The following is a 15,791-nucleotide window of genomic DNA, read 5'->3' as shown; positions in this document are numbered from 1 at the left end:
ATTTTGTTCAGCGTAGTTTATTTCCTGATAGAAAATATGTTTTTGAGGAGGACACACCCCCACATCCCTCTGGGCCAGGGTTTTAAGTTATGCCCTGGGGATTTATAAGGTTTTTAAGAAGGCGTTGTCGTAGAAACTTCAATAAAAGCTCATTCGACTGAAAATTCAAAGGGCTAGTGCCCTTTTTAATAGTTGAAAGTGATTGGAGGGCAACTAGCCTCCCCCCACCCGTGCCCATCATTCCCCCAAACACATCCAATCAAAATTTTGAGATAGCCATTTTGTTCAGCGTACTTCATTTCCAGATAGAAAATACGTTTTTGAGGAGGACACTCCACCACAACCATCAAGGCAAGGGTTTTAAGTTATGCCCTGGGGGCATATAAGGTTTTTATAAATGGCGCTGTCGTAGAAACTCCAGAACAGGCTCATTTGATTGGTAATTCAAAGGGCTAGTACCCTTTTTAATAGTCGAAAGTGACTGGAGGGCAACTAGTCCCAACGCCCTTCATTCCCCCAAACACATCCAATAGAAATTTTTAGGTAGCCATTTTGTTCAGCGTAGTTTATTTCCAGATAGAAAATATGTTTTTGAGGAGGACACTCTCCCACATCCCTCAGGGCCAGGGTTTTAAGTTATGCCCTGGGGATATATAAGGTTTTTAAGAAGGCGTTGTCGTAGAAACTTCAATAAAAGCTCATTCGACTGGAAATTCAGAGGGCTAGTGCCCTTTTTAATAGTCGAAAGTGATTGGAGGGCAACTAGCCTCCCCCAGACCCATCCTTCCCTCAAACACACGCAATAAAAATTTGAGATAGCCATTTTGTTCAGCGTAGTTGATTTCCAGATAGAAAACATATTTTTGAGGAGGACACCCCCCCACAACCCTCAGGGCAAGGATTATAAGTTATGCCGTGGGGGCATATAAGGTTCTTATTAAAATTATTGTCGTAGAAACTTGAAAAGGGGCTCATTCGATTTGAAATCTAAAGGGCTAGTGCCTTTTTTAATAAGTGAGTGGATAGCGACTAACGCCCTTCTCACGCCCCCGTTTTCCCCAAACACATCCAATCAAAATTTTTAGATAACCATTTTATTCAACATAGTTAAAAGTTTTGAAAATTAGGGATGACAACCCCTCCCCCCACAGCCCTTAGGGCCAGGATTGTAAGTTATGACCTGGGGGCATATGAAGTTTTTATTGAAAGCCTTGTCGTAGAAACTTTAAAAGGGCTCATTCAATTGGAAATTGAAAGGGCTAGTGCCTTTTTTAATAGTTGAAAGTGATTGGATAGCGACTAACGACCCTCTCACGCCCACCATTTTCCCAAACACATCGAATTAAAATTTTGAGATATCCATTTTTTTTCAACGTAAGTTGAAAGTTCTGGAAATTTAGTCTTTTAGGATGATAACTCCCTCAGAGCCCTCAGTGCAAGGATTGTAAATTATACCCTGGGGCATATAAAGTTTTTATTGGAAGCGTTGTCGTAGAAACTTCAAAAGGGATCATTCAATTGGAGATTGAAAGGGCTAGTGCTTTTTTTAATAGTTGAAAGCGATTGGAAAGTGACTAACGCCCCTCTCACGCCCACCATTTTCCCAAACACATCGAATTAAAATTTTGAGATATCCATTTTGTTCAACGTAGTTGAAAGTTCTGGAAATTATGTCTTTTAGGATGAGACCCTCCCAAGAGCCCTCAAGGCAAGGGTTGTAAGTTATGCCCTGGGGGCATATAAAGTTTTTATTGAAAGCGTTGTCGTAGAAACTTCAAAAGGGATCATTCAATTGGAAATTGAAAGGGCTAGTGCCTTTTTTAGTAGTTGAAAGCGATTGGATAGTGACTAACGCCTCTCTCACGCACACCATTTTCCCAAACACATCCAATCAAAAATTTTGAGATATTCATTTTGTTCAACGTAGTTGAAAGTTTTGGAAATTAGGTATTTTGGGATGTTAACCCCTTCAGAGCCGTTAGTGCCCGGGCTTTAAGTCAAGCCTTTGGGGCATATAAGGTTTACAAGAAAAATTGCTATATATGATTTATAGGATAGACTTTAGCCTTCCTCAAATCCAATTTTTATTTACAAGATATCCTACCTATTTATTAGTTAGAAACTTTGCAACGCTGGATGGACGCTGGTCTTCTTCATTATTCATCAAGAGAAGTAGAAATCTGGTAAGAACAAAATGGCTGTGGCGTTTCAGAATCCTTGCAGAATAGTTGAAATATCTATGAGCTATGTTTTTCTAACAGAATTAATAATCAAAATTAGTATTATTTTTATTTCTCGAAAATTACTGTATGCAAAACTTCGAATACCGTATCAAAATTCATCATTTATCTTTGAATATTAGTGCGTCGAAAAAAATTCTCCTTCAGGCAAATTTCAGAAGTATATTAGAACTGCGGGATGTTGTTATAGTTATCGTGAATAAAAATCAACTTATCCACTCTGCGTGGACTGAGGCCATTTCTTTTCAAAGTCAATATCACAGTCATTATCAGGCCTACCACCGAAAATAGTCTTTCGGCGGCCACAATAGTCGTAGAAATAGACAATAACGTGCTGGCAAGTGCTATGAAGTCGAAAATGTCCTCATAATTATATCTTCGGAAAATACGAACGGTGCATCTACCGTCGTCTTTGGTTTCTCACAATTATTGGAAGCGTGCGAGAACTGCCTAACTAAAGAAAGATGTGGGCAAAATGTGTTTTTTTCTCCATCCGGGCACTTCGTATCGAAGGAGTTGTCGTAGAAACTTTGAAAAGGGCTCATTCGATTGGAAATTGGAGTGACTAGTGCCCTTTTTAATAGTCGAAAGTCATTGGAGGGCAACAAGCCCCCCCCCACCCCACGCCCATCATTCCTCCAAACACATCCAATAAAAATTTGGGATTGCCATTTTGTTCAGCATAGTTGATTTCAAGATACAAAATATGTTTTTGAGGAGGGCACTCCCCCCCAACCCTCAGGCCAAGGTTTTTAAGTTTTGGCCTGGGGGGATTTAAGGTTTTTATAGAGAGTGTTGCCGCAGAAACTTCAAAACAGGCTCATTCGATTGGAAATTCAAAGGGCTAGTACCCTTTTCAATAGTCAAAAGTGATTGGAGGGCAACTAGCCCCCCCCCATGCCCTCATTCTCCCAAACACATCCAATCAAAATTTTGAGATAGCCATTTTGTTCAGCGTAGTTGATTTCCAGATAGAAAATATATTTGTGAGGAGGACACTTCCCCACAACCCTCAGGGCAAGGGTTTTAAGTTGTGCCCTTTAGGCATGTAAGGTTTTTATAGAAGGCACTGTCGTAGAAACTTTAAAAATGCTCATTCGATTGGAAATTCAAAGAGCTAGTGCCCTTTTAATAGTCAAAAGTGATTTGAGGACAACTAGCCCCCCCCCCCCACGCCCATCATTTCTCCAAACACATCGAATCAAAATTTTTAGATAGCCATTTTGTTCAGCGTAGTGTATTTCCACATAGAAAATATGTTTTTGAGGAGGACACTCCCCCACAATTCTCAAAGCAAGGAATATAATTTATGCCCTGAGGGCATATAAGGTTTTTATTCAAATCTTTGTCGTAGAAACTTGAAAAAGGACTCATTCAATTTAAAATTAAAAGGACTAATAGCCTACCCTTTTTAATAGTCGAAATTAATTGGAAGGCAACTAACCCCCCTCCCACACCCACCATTTCCCCAAACACATCCAATCAAAATTTTTAGATAGCCATTTTATTCAATGTAGTTGAAAGTTTTGGAAATTAGGTCTGTCAGGATGACAACCCCTCCCCCACAGCCCTCAGGGCAAGGGTTGTAAGTTATGCCCTGGGGGCATATAAACTTTTTATTCAAAGCGTTGTCATAGAAACTTCAAAAGGGCTCATTCAATTGGAAATTGAAAGGGCTAGTGCCTTTTTAATAGTTAAAATTGATTGGATAGCGACTAACGCCCCTCTCATGCCCACCATTTTCCCAAACACATCCAATTAAAAGTTTTAGATATCTATTTCGTTCAACGTAGTTGAAAGCTCTGGAAATTGGATGTTTTAGGATGATAACCCCCTCAGTGCAAGGACTGTAAGTTTTCTTCGAGGCATATAAAGATTTTATTGAAAGTGTTGTCATAGAAACTTCAAAACAGCTCATTCAATTGGAAATTGAAAGGGCTAGTTCCTTTTTTAATAGTTGAAAATAATTGAATAGCGACTAACGCCCCTCTCACGCCCACCATTTTCTAAAACACATCCAATTAAAATTTTGAGATATCCATTTTGTTCAACGTAGTTGAACATTCTGGAAATTAGGTCTTTTAGGATGATAACCCCCTCAGAGCCCTCAGTGCAAGGGTTGTAAGTTATGCCCTGGGGGCATATATAAGGTTTATATAGAAAGTTGTTGCATCGTAAAGAACGATGTGGCCGCAATGTGTTTTTTTTTCTTCTTCTTTCTTCGACAGGTACTTCGTATCGAAGGAGTTGTCGTAGAAACTTCGAAAAGGGCTCACTCGAAAGGAAATTGGGTTGGCCAGTGCCCTTTTAACAGTCGAAAGTGATTGGAGGGCAACTAGTCCCCCCCCACGCCCATTATTCTCCCGAACACATCCAATCAAAATTTTGAGATAGCCATTATGTCCAGCATAGTTGATTTCCAGAAAAAAAATATATTTTTGAGGAGGATACTCCCCCACTACCCTCAGGGCAATGGTTTTAAGTTATGCCCTGGGGGCATATTGGGTTTTTATAGAAGGCGTTGTCGTAGAAACTTCAAAAAAGGCTCATTCGATTGGAAATTGAAAGGGCTTGTGCCTTTTTTAATAGTTGAATATGACTGGATAGCGACTAACGCCCTCTCACGCCCACCATTTTCCCAAACACATCAAATTAAAATTTTGAGATATCCATTTTGTTCAGCGTAGTTGAACGTTCTGGAAATTAGATGTTTTAGAATGATAACCCCCTCAGAACCCTCAGTGCAAGGGTTGTAAGTTATGCCCTGGGACATACAAAGTTTTTATTGAAAGAGCTGTCGTAGAAACTTCAAAAGAGCTCATTCAATTGGAAATTGAAAGGGCTAGTGCCTTTTTTAATAGTTGAAAATAATTGAATAACGACTAACGCCCCTCTCACGCCCACCATTTTCCAAAACACATCCAATTAAAATTTTGATATATCCATTTTGTTCAACGTAGTTGAACATTCTGGAAATTAGGTCTTTTAGGAAGATAAACCCCTCAGAGCCCTCAGTACAAGGGTTGTAAGTTATGCCCTAGGGGCATATAAGGTTTATATAGAAAGTTGTTACATCGTAAAGAACGATGTGGCCGCAATATGTTTTTTTTTCTTCTTCTTTCTTCGACAGGCACTTCGTATCGAAGGAGATGTCGTAGAAACTTCGAAAAGAGCTCATTCGAATGGAAATTGGGGTGGCTAGTGCCCTTTTAACAGTAGAAAGTGATTCGAGGGCAACTAGCCCCCCCCCCCACGCCCGTCATTCCCCCAAACACATCTAATCAAAATTTTGAGATAGCCATTTTGTGCAGCGTAGTTGATTTCCAAATAGAAAATATCTTTTTGAGGAGGACACTCCCCACAATCCTAGGGGCAAGGGTATTACGTTATGCCCTAAGGGCATATAAGAACAATGTTGGCACAATTTACCCTTTATTATTTTTCCTTTAGAGCAGGGCACTTCATATGGAAGGGGTCGTCGTAGAGACTTCAAAAGCTCATTCGATTGGAAATCGAGAGTTCTAGGGCCCTTTTTAATTGTCGAAAGTGATTGGAGGGCAACTAGCTCCCCCACTCTCATCATTTCCCCAAACACATCCAATCAAAGTTTCGAGATAGCCATTTTGTTCAGCGTAGTCGATTTCCAGATAGAAAATGTGTTTTTGAGTAGGACACTCCCCCACAACCCTCAGGGCAAGGGTTTTAAATTATGCCCTGGGGGTATATAAGGTTTTTATAGAAGGTGTTGTCGTAGAAACTTCAAAACAGGCTCATTCAACTGGAAATTTGAAGGGCTAGTACCGATTTTAATAGTCGAAAGTCATTTGAGGGCAACTAGCCCGCCACCTCCGACGCCCATCTTTCCCCCAAACACATCCAATCAAAATTCTGAGATAGCCATTTTGTTCAGCGTAGTTGATTTCCAGATAGAAAATATGTTTTTGAGAAGGACACTCCTCCACAACCCTCAGGGCAAAGGTTTTAATTTATGCCCTGGGGGCATATAAGGTTTTTATATAAGGCGTTGTCGTAGAAACTATAAAAAAGGCTCATTCCATTGGAAGTTGAAAGGACTAGTGCCCTTTTTAATAGTCAAAAGTGATTAGGGGGCAACTAGTCCCCTTCCACGCCCATTATTCTCCCGAACACATACAGTCAAAATTTTGAGATAGCCATTATGTCCAGCATAGTTGATTTCCAGAAAGAAAATATGTTTTTGAGGAGGATACTCCCCCACTAACCTCAGGTTAAGGGTTTTAAGTTATGCCCTGGGGGCATATTGGGTTCTAATAGAAGGCCTTGTCGTACAAACCTCAAAACAGGCTCATTCGATTGGAAATTGAAAGGGCTAGTGCCTTTTTTAATAGTTGGAAGTGATTGGATAGCGACTAACGCCCCTCTCAAGCCCACCATTTTCCCAAACACATCGAATTAATATTTTAAGATATCCATTTTGTCCAACGTAGTTGAAAGTTCTGGAAATTAGGTCTTTTAGGATGATAACCCCCTCAGACTCCTCAGTGCAAGGGTTGTAAGTTATGCCCTTGGGCATATAAAGTTTTTATTGAAAGCGCTGTCGTAGAAACTTCAAAAGAGCTCATTCAGTTGGAAATTGAAAGGACTGGTGCCTTTTTTAATAGCTGGAAATATTGAATAGCGACTAACGCCCCTCTCACGCCCACTATTTTCCAAAACACATCCAATTCATATTTTGAGATATCCATTTTGTTCAACGTAGTTGAACATTCTGGAAAATTAGGGCATCTAGCTCTCCCCACTCCCATCATTCCCCCAAACACATCCAATCAAAATTTCGAGATAGCCATTTTATATGCCCTGGGGGCATATAAGGTTCTTATAGAAGGTGTTGTCGTAGAAACTTCAAAACCAGCTCAGTCGATTGGAAATTCGAAGGGCTAGTATCGATTTTAATAGTCGAAAGTGATTGGAGGGCAACTAGCCCCCCCTCCCACGCCCATCTTTCCCCCAAACACATCCAATCAAAATTTTGAGATAGCAATTTTGTTAAGCGTAGTTGATTTCCAGATAGAAAATATGTTTTGAGAAGGACACTCCCCAACACCCTCAGGGCAAGGGTTTTAAGTTATGCCCTGGGGGCATATAAGGTTTTTATATAAGGCGTTGTCGTAGAAACTATAAAAAAGGCTCATTCCATATGAAATTAAAAGGGCTAGTGTTCTTTTTAATAGTAGAAAGTGATTGGAGGGGAAGAGTCCCCCCACGCCCATTATTCTCCCAAACACATCCAATCAAAAATTTTGAGATAGCCATTATGTCCAGCAGAGTTGATTTCCATAAAGAAAATATGTTTTTGAGGAGGATACTCCCCCACTAGCCCCAGGGCAAGGGTTTTAAGCTATGCCATGGGGGCATATTGGGTTTTTATAGAAGGCGTTGTCGTAAAAACTTCAAAAAAAGTTCATTCGATTGGAAATTCAAAGGGCTGGTGCCCTTTTTTATAGTCAAAAGTGATTGGAGGGCAACTAGCCCCCCCCCCTTCCATGCCCATCATTCCCCCAAACACATCCAATAAATTTTTTGATATAGCCATTTTGTTCAGCGTAGTTGATTTCCAGATAGAAAATATGTTTTTGAGGAGGATACTATCCACAGCCCTCAGGGCAAGGGTTTTATGTTATGCCCTGGGGGCTTATAAGGTTTTTATAGAAGGTGTTGTTGCAGAAACTTCAAAAAAGGGCTCGTTCGATTTTAAATTCAAAGGGCTAGTGCCCTTTTTAATAGTCAAAAGTGAATAGTGATATGTTTTGTTATTGTTGTTGTTTAGACCAGGGCACTTCGTATCGAAGGATTTGTCGTGGTGGGAACTTCAAAAGGGGCTCATTCGATTGAAAATAGAAAGGGCTGATGCCCTTTTTAATAGTCGAAAATGATTGGAGGGTAGCTAATTCCCCTTACACAACCACCCACCCACCCCCCCCTCCCATATGCCCATTATGTTTAAAAACTAAATGTTACCTTAAGATCCAATCAAAATGCACTGTGTTAATGCTAATTCTCAATGAGGCATATCAGTAGTATCCAAAGCACGACTGAGGGTTTTATGTTCAGTCTTTCGGGGATACATATGCCCTGAAAATTTAACCCAATCAAAATAGCGTAAGTGTATCCAAGCTATCAAAGAAAGCAAACAGATGTTTTTGCGAACGGTATCAAGTTTTCCACTTCAGGTCAACTAGAGGAGGTGTGAAACTAAATTAAACAGTACTATTTGAGTCCAGATTTTTAAAAAGGTGTATGTTGTTAAAAATTGCTGAAAATTTTTCTCCAGCATACAAGGAGGCCAAACTATAAAGTCTTAAAATACGAAAAGATTTAAAGTGTTTTTTTTTTCACTGAAAAGACTTTGTCAATATAAAACGAACAGAAATTAATTAAAAAACTTTTTCCACAAAATAAGTTTTTCAGAGAAAAGTGAAGAACTCCATTAAACAAAAAATGAGCAAAAATAAAATCAAATAATCTACCAAGCGTGAAACTTCCACAAATGGGCATCACTAAATAAATGAAACCCAAAACGAACAGAGATTACAATAAATAACCGAGTCAAACTCAAAACAAGCAGAAATTAACATAAGTTGGGCGCAAAACCCCTAGGCCTTTCCAAGGCGAGAACAAAATTTGTACTTTACTGAAAAAATACAAATGAATTGTCAGTTTAATATACATTTACTGATATTTAGTAATCATAATGTTAAAATTATTTGATTTGTTAACGTTATAAAAGTAAAAACATTTATATTTTTTCAGTAAAGTGCAAATTTTGTTCTGGCCTTACTTATTTCTGGATTATGATCTGGATACTTATTTATGGCCCTAATTTAAATAATAGATATATTTTCATAAGTTTTACCAAAGAAAATTAGACAGCTTTCCTTGTCAAAATCATTTGCAAAACTAAGAAATTTTTTATTTTTTGCTAGAAGGAAGATTAAAATTGTGTTTACTTTAGTTTTGATTTTTTTTTCCCCAGGTTTTTGTTTAAAAGCTACTTAATTTTTGGTAAAAAAAAAACTGTATTTATATATGTATTTTTTAGGAATTTAGAAAAAATATCGGGGGAGGGGGAGGTTTACCAGTGACCCAAAGTCACATCCAGGGCTGGGGATTACCGGGTTTGAACCCCTCTTCCCCGAAAATTTCATCCGACTCATAAAAACATTAACAAAATGCCATAAAAAGAAATATTTGTCATTTTTTTAACACCGAAAAAAATCACTAGTCACAGCATTTGTCAACCGTCTCAAAGACAAAGAGCATATTATCAAATTTCTCTAGCGCCCCAGCGAACTTCAAAAGAAACGTAAAGATTGATAGGGGAACTTAAATGTGTCATTTGTTTGAAAAAGCTAACGAAAGGCTAATCTAAAATGAAGAAAACGTTTAATCTCTTACTAATTTTGCCAATTCTATTCAATGTACATTCAGCCTGAATAATATGCATCCTATATCAGTAAGGTTTTCAATCATGTCGGGTAGCACCACAAAGAACTTCAACTGATGTTTAATTACTTAAAGTATACCTCATTTGAGCTGATTTTTAACGTTCTCCCAGCAGGTATGCTAGAATATTTCTAGGGACTGCTCTTTCCTGAACTTTAGAACGAAAATTCTGCTGCGTCCAATTAAAAAAAAAATCACACTGTGTAATTATATAAGTTTCATTAAGTCAGAACATCTCTATCTCATGCACAAAAGAGTAGAAGTTAAATAGTGTTTTTAAGATTTAGTGGGAAGTTGGTGTTTTAAGATTTAGTGGGAAGGTATAGTTTTCTTTCATTCATTCGAATCTTTTATCTTAGCTCTACGAGTTGTGGTAAGACCACCCAATCAATTCAAGAAATTTTTCTGTCATTCATTCGAATCTTTTATCTTAGCTCTACGAGTTGTGGCAAGATCACCCAATCAATTCGAAAATTTTTTCTGTCATTCATTCGAATCTTGTATCTTAGCTCTACGAGTTTTGGCAAGACCACCTAATCAATTCGAAAAAGTTTTCTGTTATTTATTCGATTCTTTTATCTTAGCTCTACGAGTTGTGGCATGACAACCCAATCAATTCGAAAAAGTTTTCTGTCACTCATCCGAATCTTTTATCTTAGCTCTACGAGTTTTAGTAAGACCACCCAATCAATTCAAAAAGTTTTCTGTCATCCATTCGAATCTTTTATCTTAGCTCTACGAGTTGTGGCAAGACCACCCAATCAATTCGTAAATTTTTTCTGTCATTCATTCGAATCATTTTTCTTAGCTCTACGAGTTTTGGCAAGATCACCTAATAAATTCGAAAAAAATTCTGTTATTCGTTCGAATCTCTTATCTTAGCTCTACGTGTTTTGGCACGACCACCCAATCAATTCGAAAAAGTTCTATGTCATCCATTCAAATCTGTTATCATAGCTCTACGAGTTGTGGCAAGACCACCCAATCAATTCAAAAAAGCTTTCTGCCATTTATTCAAATCTTTTATCTTAGCTCTACGAGTTGTGGTAAGACCACCCGATCAGTTCGAAAAAGTTTTCTGTCATTCATTCGAATCTTTTATCTTAGCTCTACGAGTTGTGGTAAGACCACCCAATCAATTCAAAAAAGCTTTCTGTCATTCATTCAAATCTTTTATCTTAGCTCTACGAATTGTGGTAAGACCACCCGATCAATTCGAAAAAGTTTTCTGTCATTCATTCGAATCTTTTATCTTAGCTCTACGAGTTGTGGCAAGACCACTCAGTCAATTCGAATTAATTTTCTGTCATTCATTTGAGTCTTTTATCTTAGCTCTACGAGTTGTAGCAAGACCACCCAATCAATTCGAAAGAGTTTGGCCACACAACTAAGAAAGTTTATAATGAATGAGATAGGGTGATTCTTTCAGGTATCGAATTAAACAGTTCGTGGTAACAAACTGTAAGTAAGGATTGACTCGGCCCAGTAGTAACCAAAACTCTAAGAAAACAGAATTGTAAAAAAATAGACATATCAAAAGAATTGCCTTCCTATTTTGGTTCCAAATATATAAGATTTATTAAGTTTAGTGTTGCCCTTCAAAAGCTACTAACCTGAGAAAATTTTCTGGACTTTCGAAAAAGGGTGGAAACATCCCCTAAAAGTCATGGAATCTTATTTAAAATCAAACCACCAGCTTCAGTGTATCAGATATCCCTACTCTAGAGGTTTCAAGCTCTCATCTGTAAAAATATAGAACTTTTAATGTAGAATTTTTAAGATAACGGATGCGTGTTAATTTTTATTTTTTTGTTCTTCTCAAGGGCGATCGTATCAAACCAATGGTAATAGAAGGTCGGGAGAGGGTTCATTTGAATAGAAATTTAAAAGTTCTAGTGCCCTTTTTAAGTGACGAAAAATATTAGAGGGCAACTAGCCCCCCGACTACACTCTTTTTCAAAAGCCGCCCAATCAAAATTTCGAGATAGCTATTTGTTCAGCATAGTTGAAAGGTCAAGTAACTATATTTTGGGGATGAAATGACACCCCAGGAGAGAGGGCTGCAAGTTATGAAAAATGACCCATTGTTTACGTATAGTATTTCTTACTGGGGATTATATAGGCATTTTGAGGGGCGGGATTCTAGGGACAAAGTTCTTTGTGATTGGGAAGTACCAAGGGTTAACCTACCGAGAAAAATATTACACGGGGAAATATGCCAGAATTCATATATGAAATTCATTTTATTTATCTTGCTTTCTCTTTGGCGGCTTAATTTTACATGTGGAAATGTTCTGGGGGAATTGTCCGGGGAAATTTTCACTGGGATTGGAATTATCTTGGGGATTTTTCCGTAAGGGGGGAGGGGAATGGCCGAGGGAGAAATGCTCCATAGGGGAATTATTACAAGGAGAAATTCTCCATTCTGAGGGAGAAGCTTTCCATTGGGGAAGGGGAGATTTCCGGGGAAGTTACGTTACACACAACCTTGTTTTTACATTGAAACAATTCATCTCACACTAAGCTAAAGTAGAAATTCATATAACCATCATAATCGTAATCTAAAATTATTACAATAATCTTAAGCAAACTATTCAAAAAAAAAATGTGGAATGCAGATGGTTATTCAAGCTCTGATCAAACGTGAAAGGCTTTCAAGGAAAAGACAATTAAAGTATTTTCTAATTGATTAATTATTCATCCAGATTGTCGATTTCGTTGCTAAATTGTTAATTTCACAGTAGCGCCATATGAACTTACATTACGGAAAATAGTTTGCATAGCTCGAGGCTACCTGCCATTGCCTACGCTACGGGCAAAATTTACTCCGTGAGGTTACAGAACTTAGCATAAGGTCATAAAAGTTAAGCTAGTGTGAGAGGTTCTAAGCAGCAGTGTGAAAGAACCGTTAGACCGTGTTTCAAGAGCATAATTGAACCAGCAAAACAAATTTACGACTTAGCAAAAAGCCATTTAACTTGATTATTACAAAATAATAACCTGACAAACTCGTAGATACAGTCCAAATTATCAGGATATTTCTTCGGATGATAAGGGGTATTGATTGTTCCTGATAAGTCCTGGATCCGAGTCTGACAAAGGGCACCGCCACTTCCAGGAATAATTGATGGAGATGTATCAAGAAAAAGACCCATGCACTCTTCCACTACCTTATATCTGATCCTAAAGCCCTTTCGAGTCCCCTGGGAGTCACTCTGGAACTGAAGGCGAAGGGACATGGCACCCGGTTGAAAGACATATTGATCTGAAAATTGAATAAATTTTGAAAAAAAAAATGAAAAGAATCAAGTAGGAAAAACGAGATAGTAGAAAACTCTAACGTGGCCCAAAGGGCGAAAGCAAACATTATAAATAAGGAAAGAATAATAAATAAATATAAATAAGAATCTCGCACGAAAATCATTCATTCTAAATCACATTGAGCACAATTTGTTCGGCCGTATTTCAATCTTTCCGAATCCAACCTGATTAAGTATCTATTATTTTTCTTAAGTTCTTGGGTCATTACCTGACTGACTCTTTCCTTTAAACTTTAAAACGCCAAGGAAATCAAAGTAAATACTATTTTTCGCCACCCTGGAGCCATCTTAGGTCTATTCATTTCTGAAAACTGCATTTTTCAAGATTTTTCTTTTGGTTATTTCAAAATTATGGAGTTTTCTAGGGCAATACAATATTTTCATCAGCATTGCCACGTTGAACCATAAAAACAAACAACAAAATTAATTAGTTGAATTTGACAACCATTTTTGTCCGTAAAATTTCAAACATTAACAGGGTGTATTATTCTCTAAGACAACTACACATTGAAACAAATACTACAATTTCTTATGATGTATGGTGCCATATATTCTAGCTATTTTTTGCTGATGTTTTGCCCACGTTTCTTTTTTTAATTTGGCACCTCTACTACCAAAAATTTACAAGATTAACATAATAACATCTAGGAGCAATTTTAGCACCGGTTGCTGTCCACCGTTTAAATTTTCCCACTCTCACAGTGTTAAGGGACTCCCTTCGCCCCAAAAGGCTGGACTGTCTGGATAAATTGGAAAATATGAGGCTAAACATATATGTATCCGGTTTTGTAAAGCCCCCCCCCCCTTCCACACACTTTTCTAGTACTTACTGACAAAAATTAATTATAACATGAATATGGTATTAAAACAAACAGGAAGAAAAAAAATAAAAGTAAAGGGTGACATTAAGGCTCAAAATTCAACAGAAATTTTCTTGTATATAAAGTGGGTTACTGTCCCCCTAAAACCCCCATTTGTGGCACTAGAATTTGACTTTTTCAAAGAATGATTAAAAAACGAATGGTCAAACACAAGAACAAGGTAGTGGAAAGCTCCGTTTCTAATTTTAAACATTAATTGAATTGTAATCATACAGCCCTATCTAGCTGTTCAATATTTTTTAATGCACATATTTTCAATTTTATTTTGTGATATTTTGTTTGTTTGTTATCGTGGTGGATTTTTACTTTTCAAGCACTGAAGACAGCTTAAAATATGTCATTATCCTAGTATTCCTCTTTTCAAGTGTTCCTTGACTTTCTTGGTTTCTTGGTTTTCTTCATCTTGCTAGTATCGTTTCAGCAGCGTTGCCAACCCTTTGAAACTAACTGCACCAGTTTTCCGATTGTACCGCAAGAGATGAATTTGTACCATCTGAACAGCACGTTAAAAACTTTCAATAACCAGAAGAAAATGTTTGATAAATTATACTTAAAGAAATATTGGAGTCAAAAAGGAGCAGCTGAAACAAAAATTTATCCAAGATTGTACAAAATTTCCAAACATACCTCACTGGTTCATGACCTCTAAAATTGTACCAAAAACAGTACAATTGCACCGCGTTGGCAAAGCTGGATTTTCGATTTTATTTGTCACACTGGATTTCACTACAGTCGGGTCTTCATAACCCAATCTGATGCTCATTTGGATTTGAACTTGGGTTGGGAGTATACTAGTTTTGGAACCAAAGGCATCTAACAAAGTCGTGATAGCAGCTTACTAAACCTAGTCCGTTGGAAACCAATGAATAAAATGGATGACAAGACAAGATCTCCCTTTAAATAAGGTAAATCATGTATCTACACTTTCCATTGATTAATAAAATAATCTTTCTCCAATAACTCAAGAGCTACATTTATCTAAATATGACCAGAACTAAAAATGGACATATGTCACTATCAGTGGGTAACTGATACCCGAAACGAACAGAAATTACACTGAATAGTAAAGTCAAACTTCATACGAATAGTAATTACGACAGACAGGAATGGGGATAACACCCCATAAGCCTTCTAAATGCCACAGTGTGATTTGTACTCTACTGAATTAAACGTAAAAACTAGGTAGAGCTAAAAGTAAGAAGCAACATTATAACTTAAAATGAATAGAAATTATGCGTATATGAGGGGGCTGCCCCCTTCTCAATACCTCACTCTTCACGCTAAAGTGTTTTAGTACTTCTAAAAAAGGTTCTTATTGTTTTAATTAACCGGCCCTTGTGTTTCAGGAGTCGTTCTTGAAAAATTGGGACAAAAAGTATAACGTTTGCGAGATATTTAAAGAGCGATATATTGAGGAGGGGGCAATCCTCAGATATACGAAATAATTTTTGTTCTTTTAATTTTTAATGTTGCTTCTTAATTTCAGTTGAAAAAACTTGATTTTTATTTAATTTCTGATCGTTTTTTTAAATTTTCCCTGGAAACTATTCCACCTCGGAAACTTGCTCCCCAGCAGAAAATTTTCACCTGCCCCAAAAAATCTGTACATACTTCCAAATAACAAATACTTTTTGTAAACAACGAGCACATTCCATAGCTTAAATACCTTTCCCCAGGGGATGTGTGGGTCATGTTACCTCCAAAGGCATAGTTACTAGACCTTTCAACTATGCTGAACAATATGACTATCTCAAAATTTTGATTGGACGATTTTGGGAAAAAGTGGTGGAGGGTGGGGCCTAGTTGCCCTTCAATCTTTTTGGTCACTTAGAAAGAACACTAGAACTTTCATTTCCGTCAGAATGAAC

At 37.5% G+C, this 15,791-nt stretch overlaps 1 protein-coding gene across 1 annotated transcript in view; it reads right to left on the bottom strand.

Moving 5' to 3' along the window:
• Window positions 1-15,791, bottom strand: part of LOC148941017 (neuropilin-2-like) — a 115,138-nt gene that overhangs the window by 8,433 nt on the left and 90,914 nt on the right. Inside the window, exon 5 of the mRNA XM_089104957.1 lies at window positions 12,723-12,987. Coding sequence (XP_088961083.1) covers window positions 12,723-12,987 — 265 coding nt within the window. The remainder of the gene's footprint in view (window positions 1-12,722; window positions 12,988-15,791) is intronic.

Source organism: Artemia sp. Qi Xiang Cuo, chromosome 19 (assembly GCF_049724085.1).
Source record: "Artemia sp. Qi Xiang Cuo chromosome 19, ASM4972408v1, whole genome shotgun sequence".
Classification (NCBI taxonomy): Eukaryota; Metazoa; Arthropoda; class Branchiopoda; order Anostraca; family Artemiidae; genus Artemia; species Artemia sp. Qi Xiang Cuo.
The sequence above is the reverse complement of the archived record's forward strand: the minus strand, read 5'-3'. Positions and strand labels throughout refer to the sequence as shown.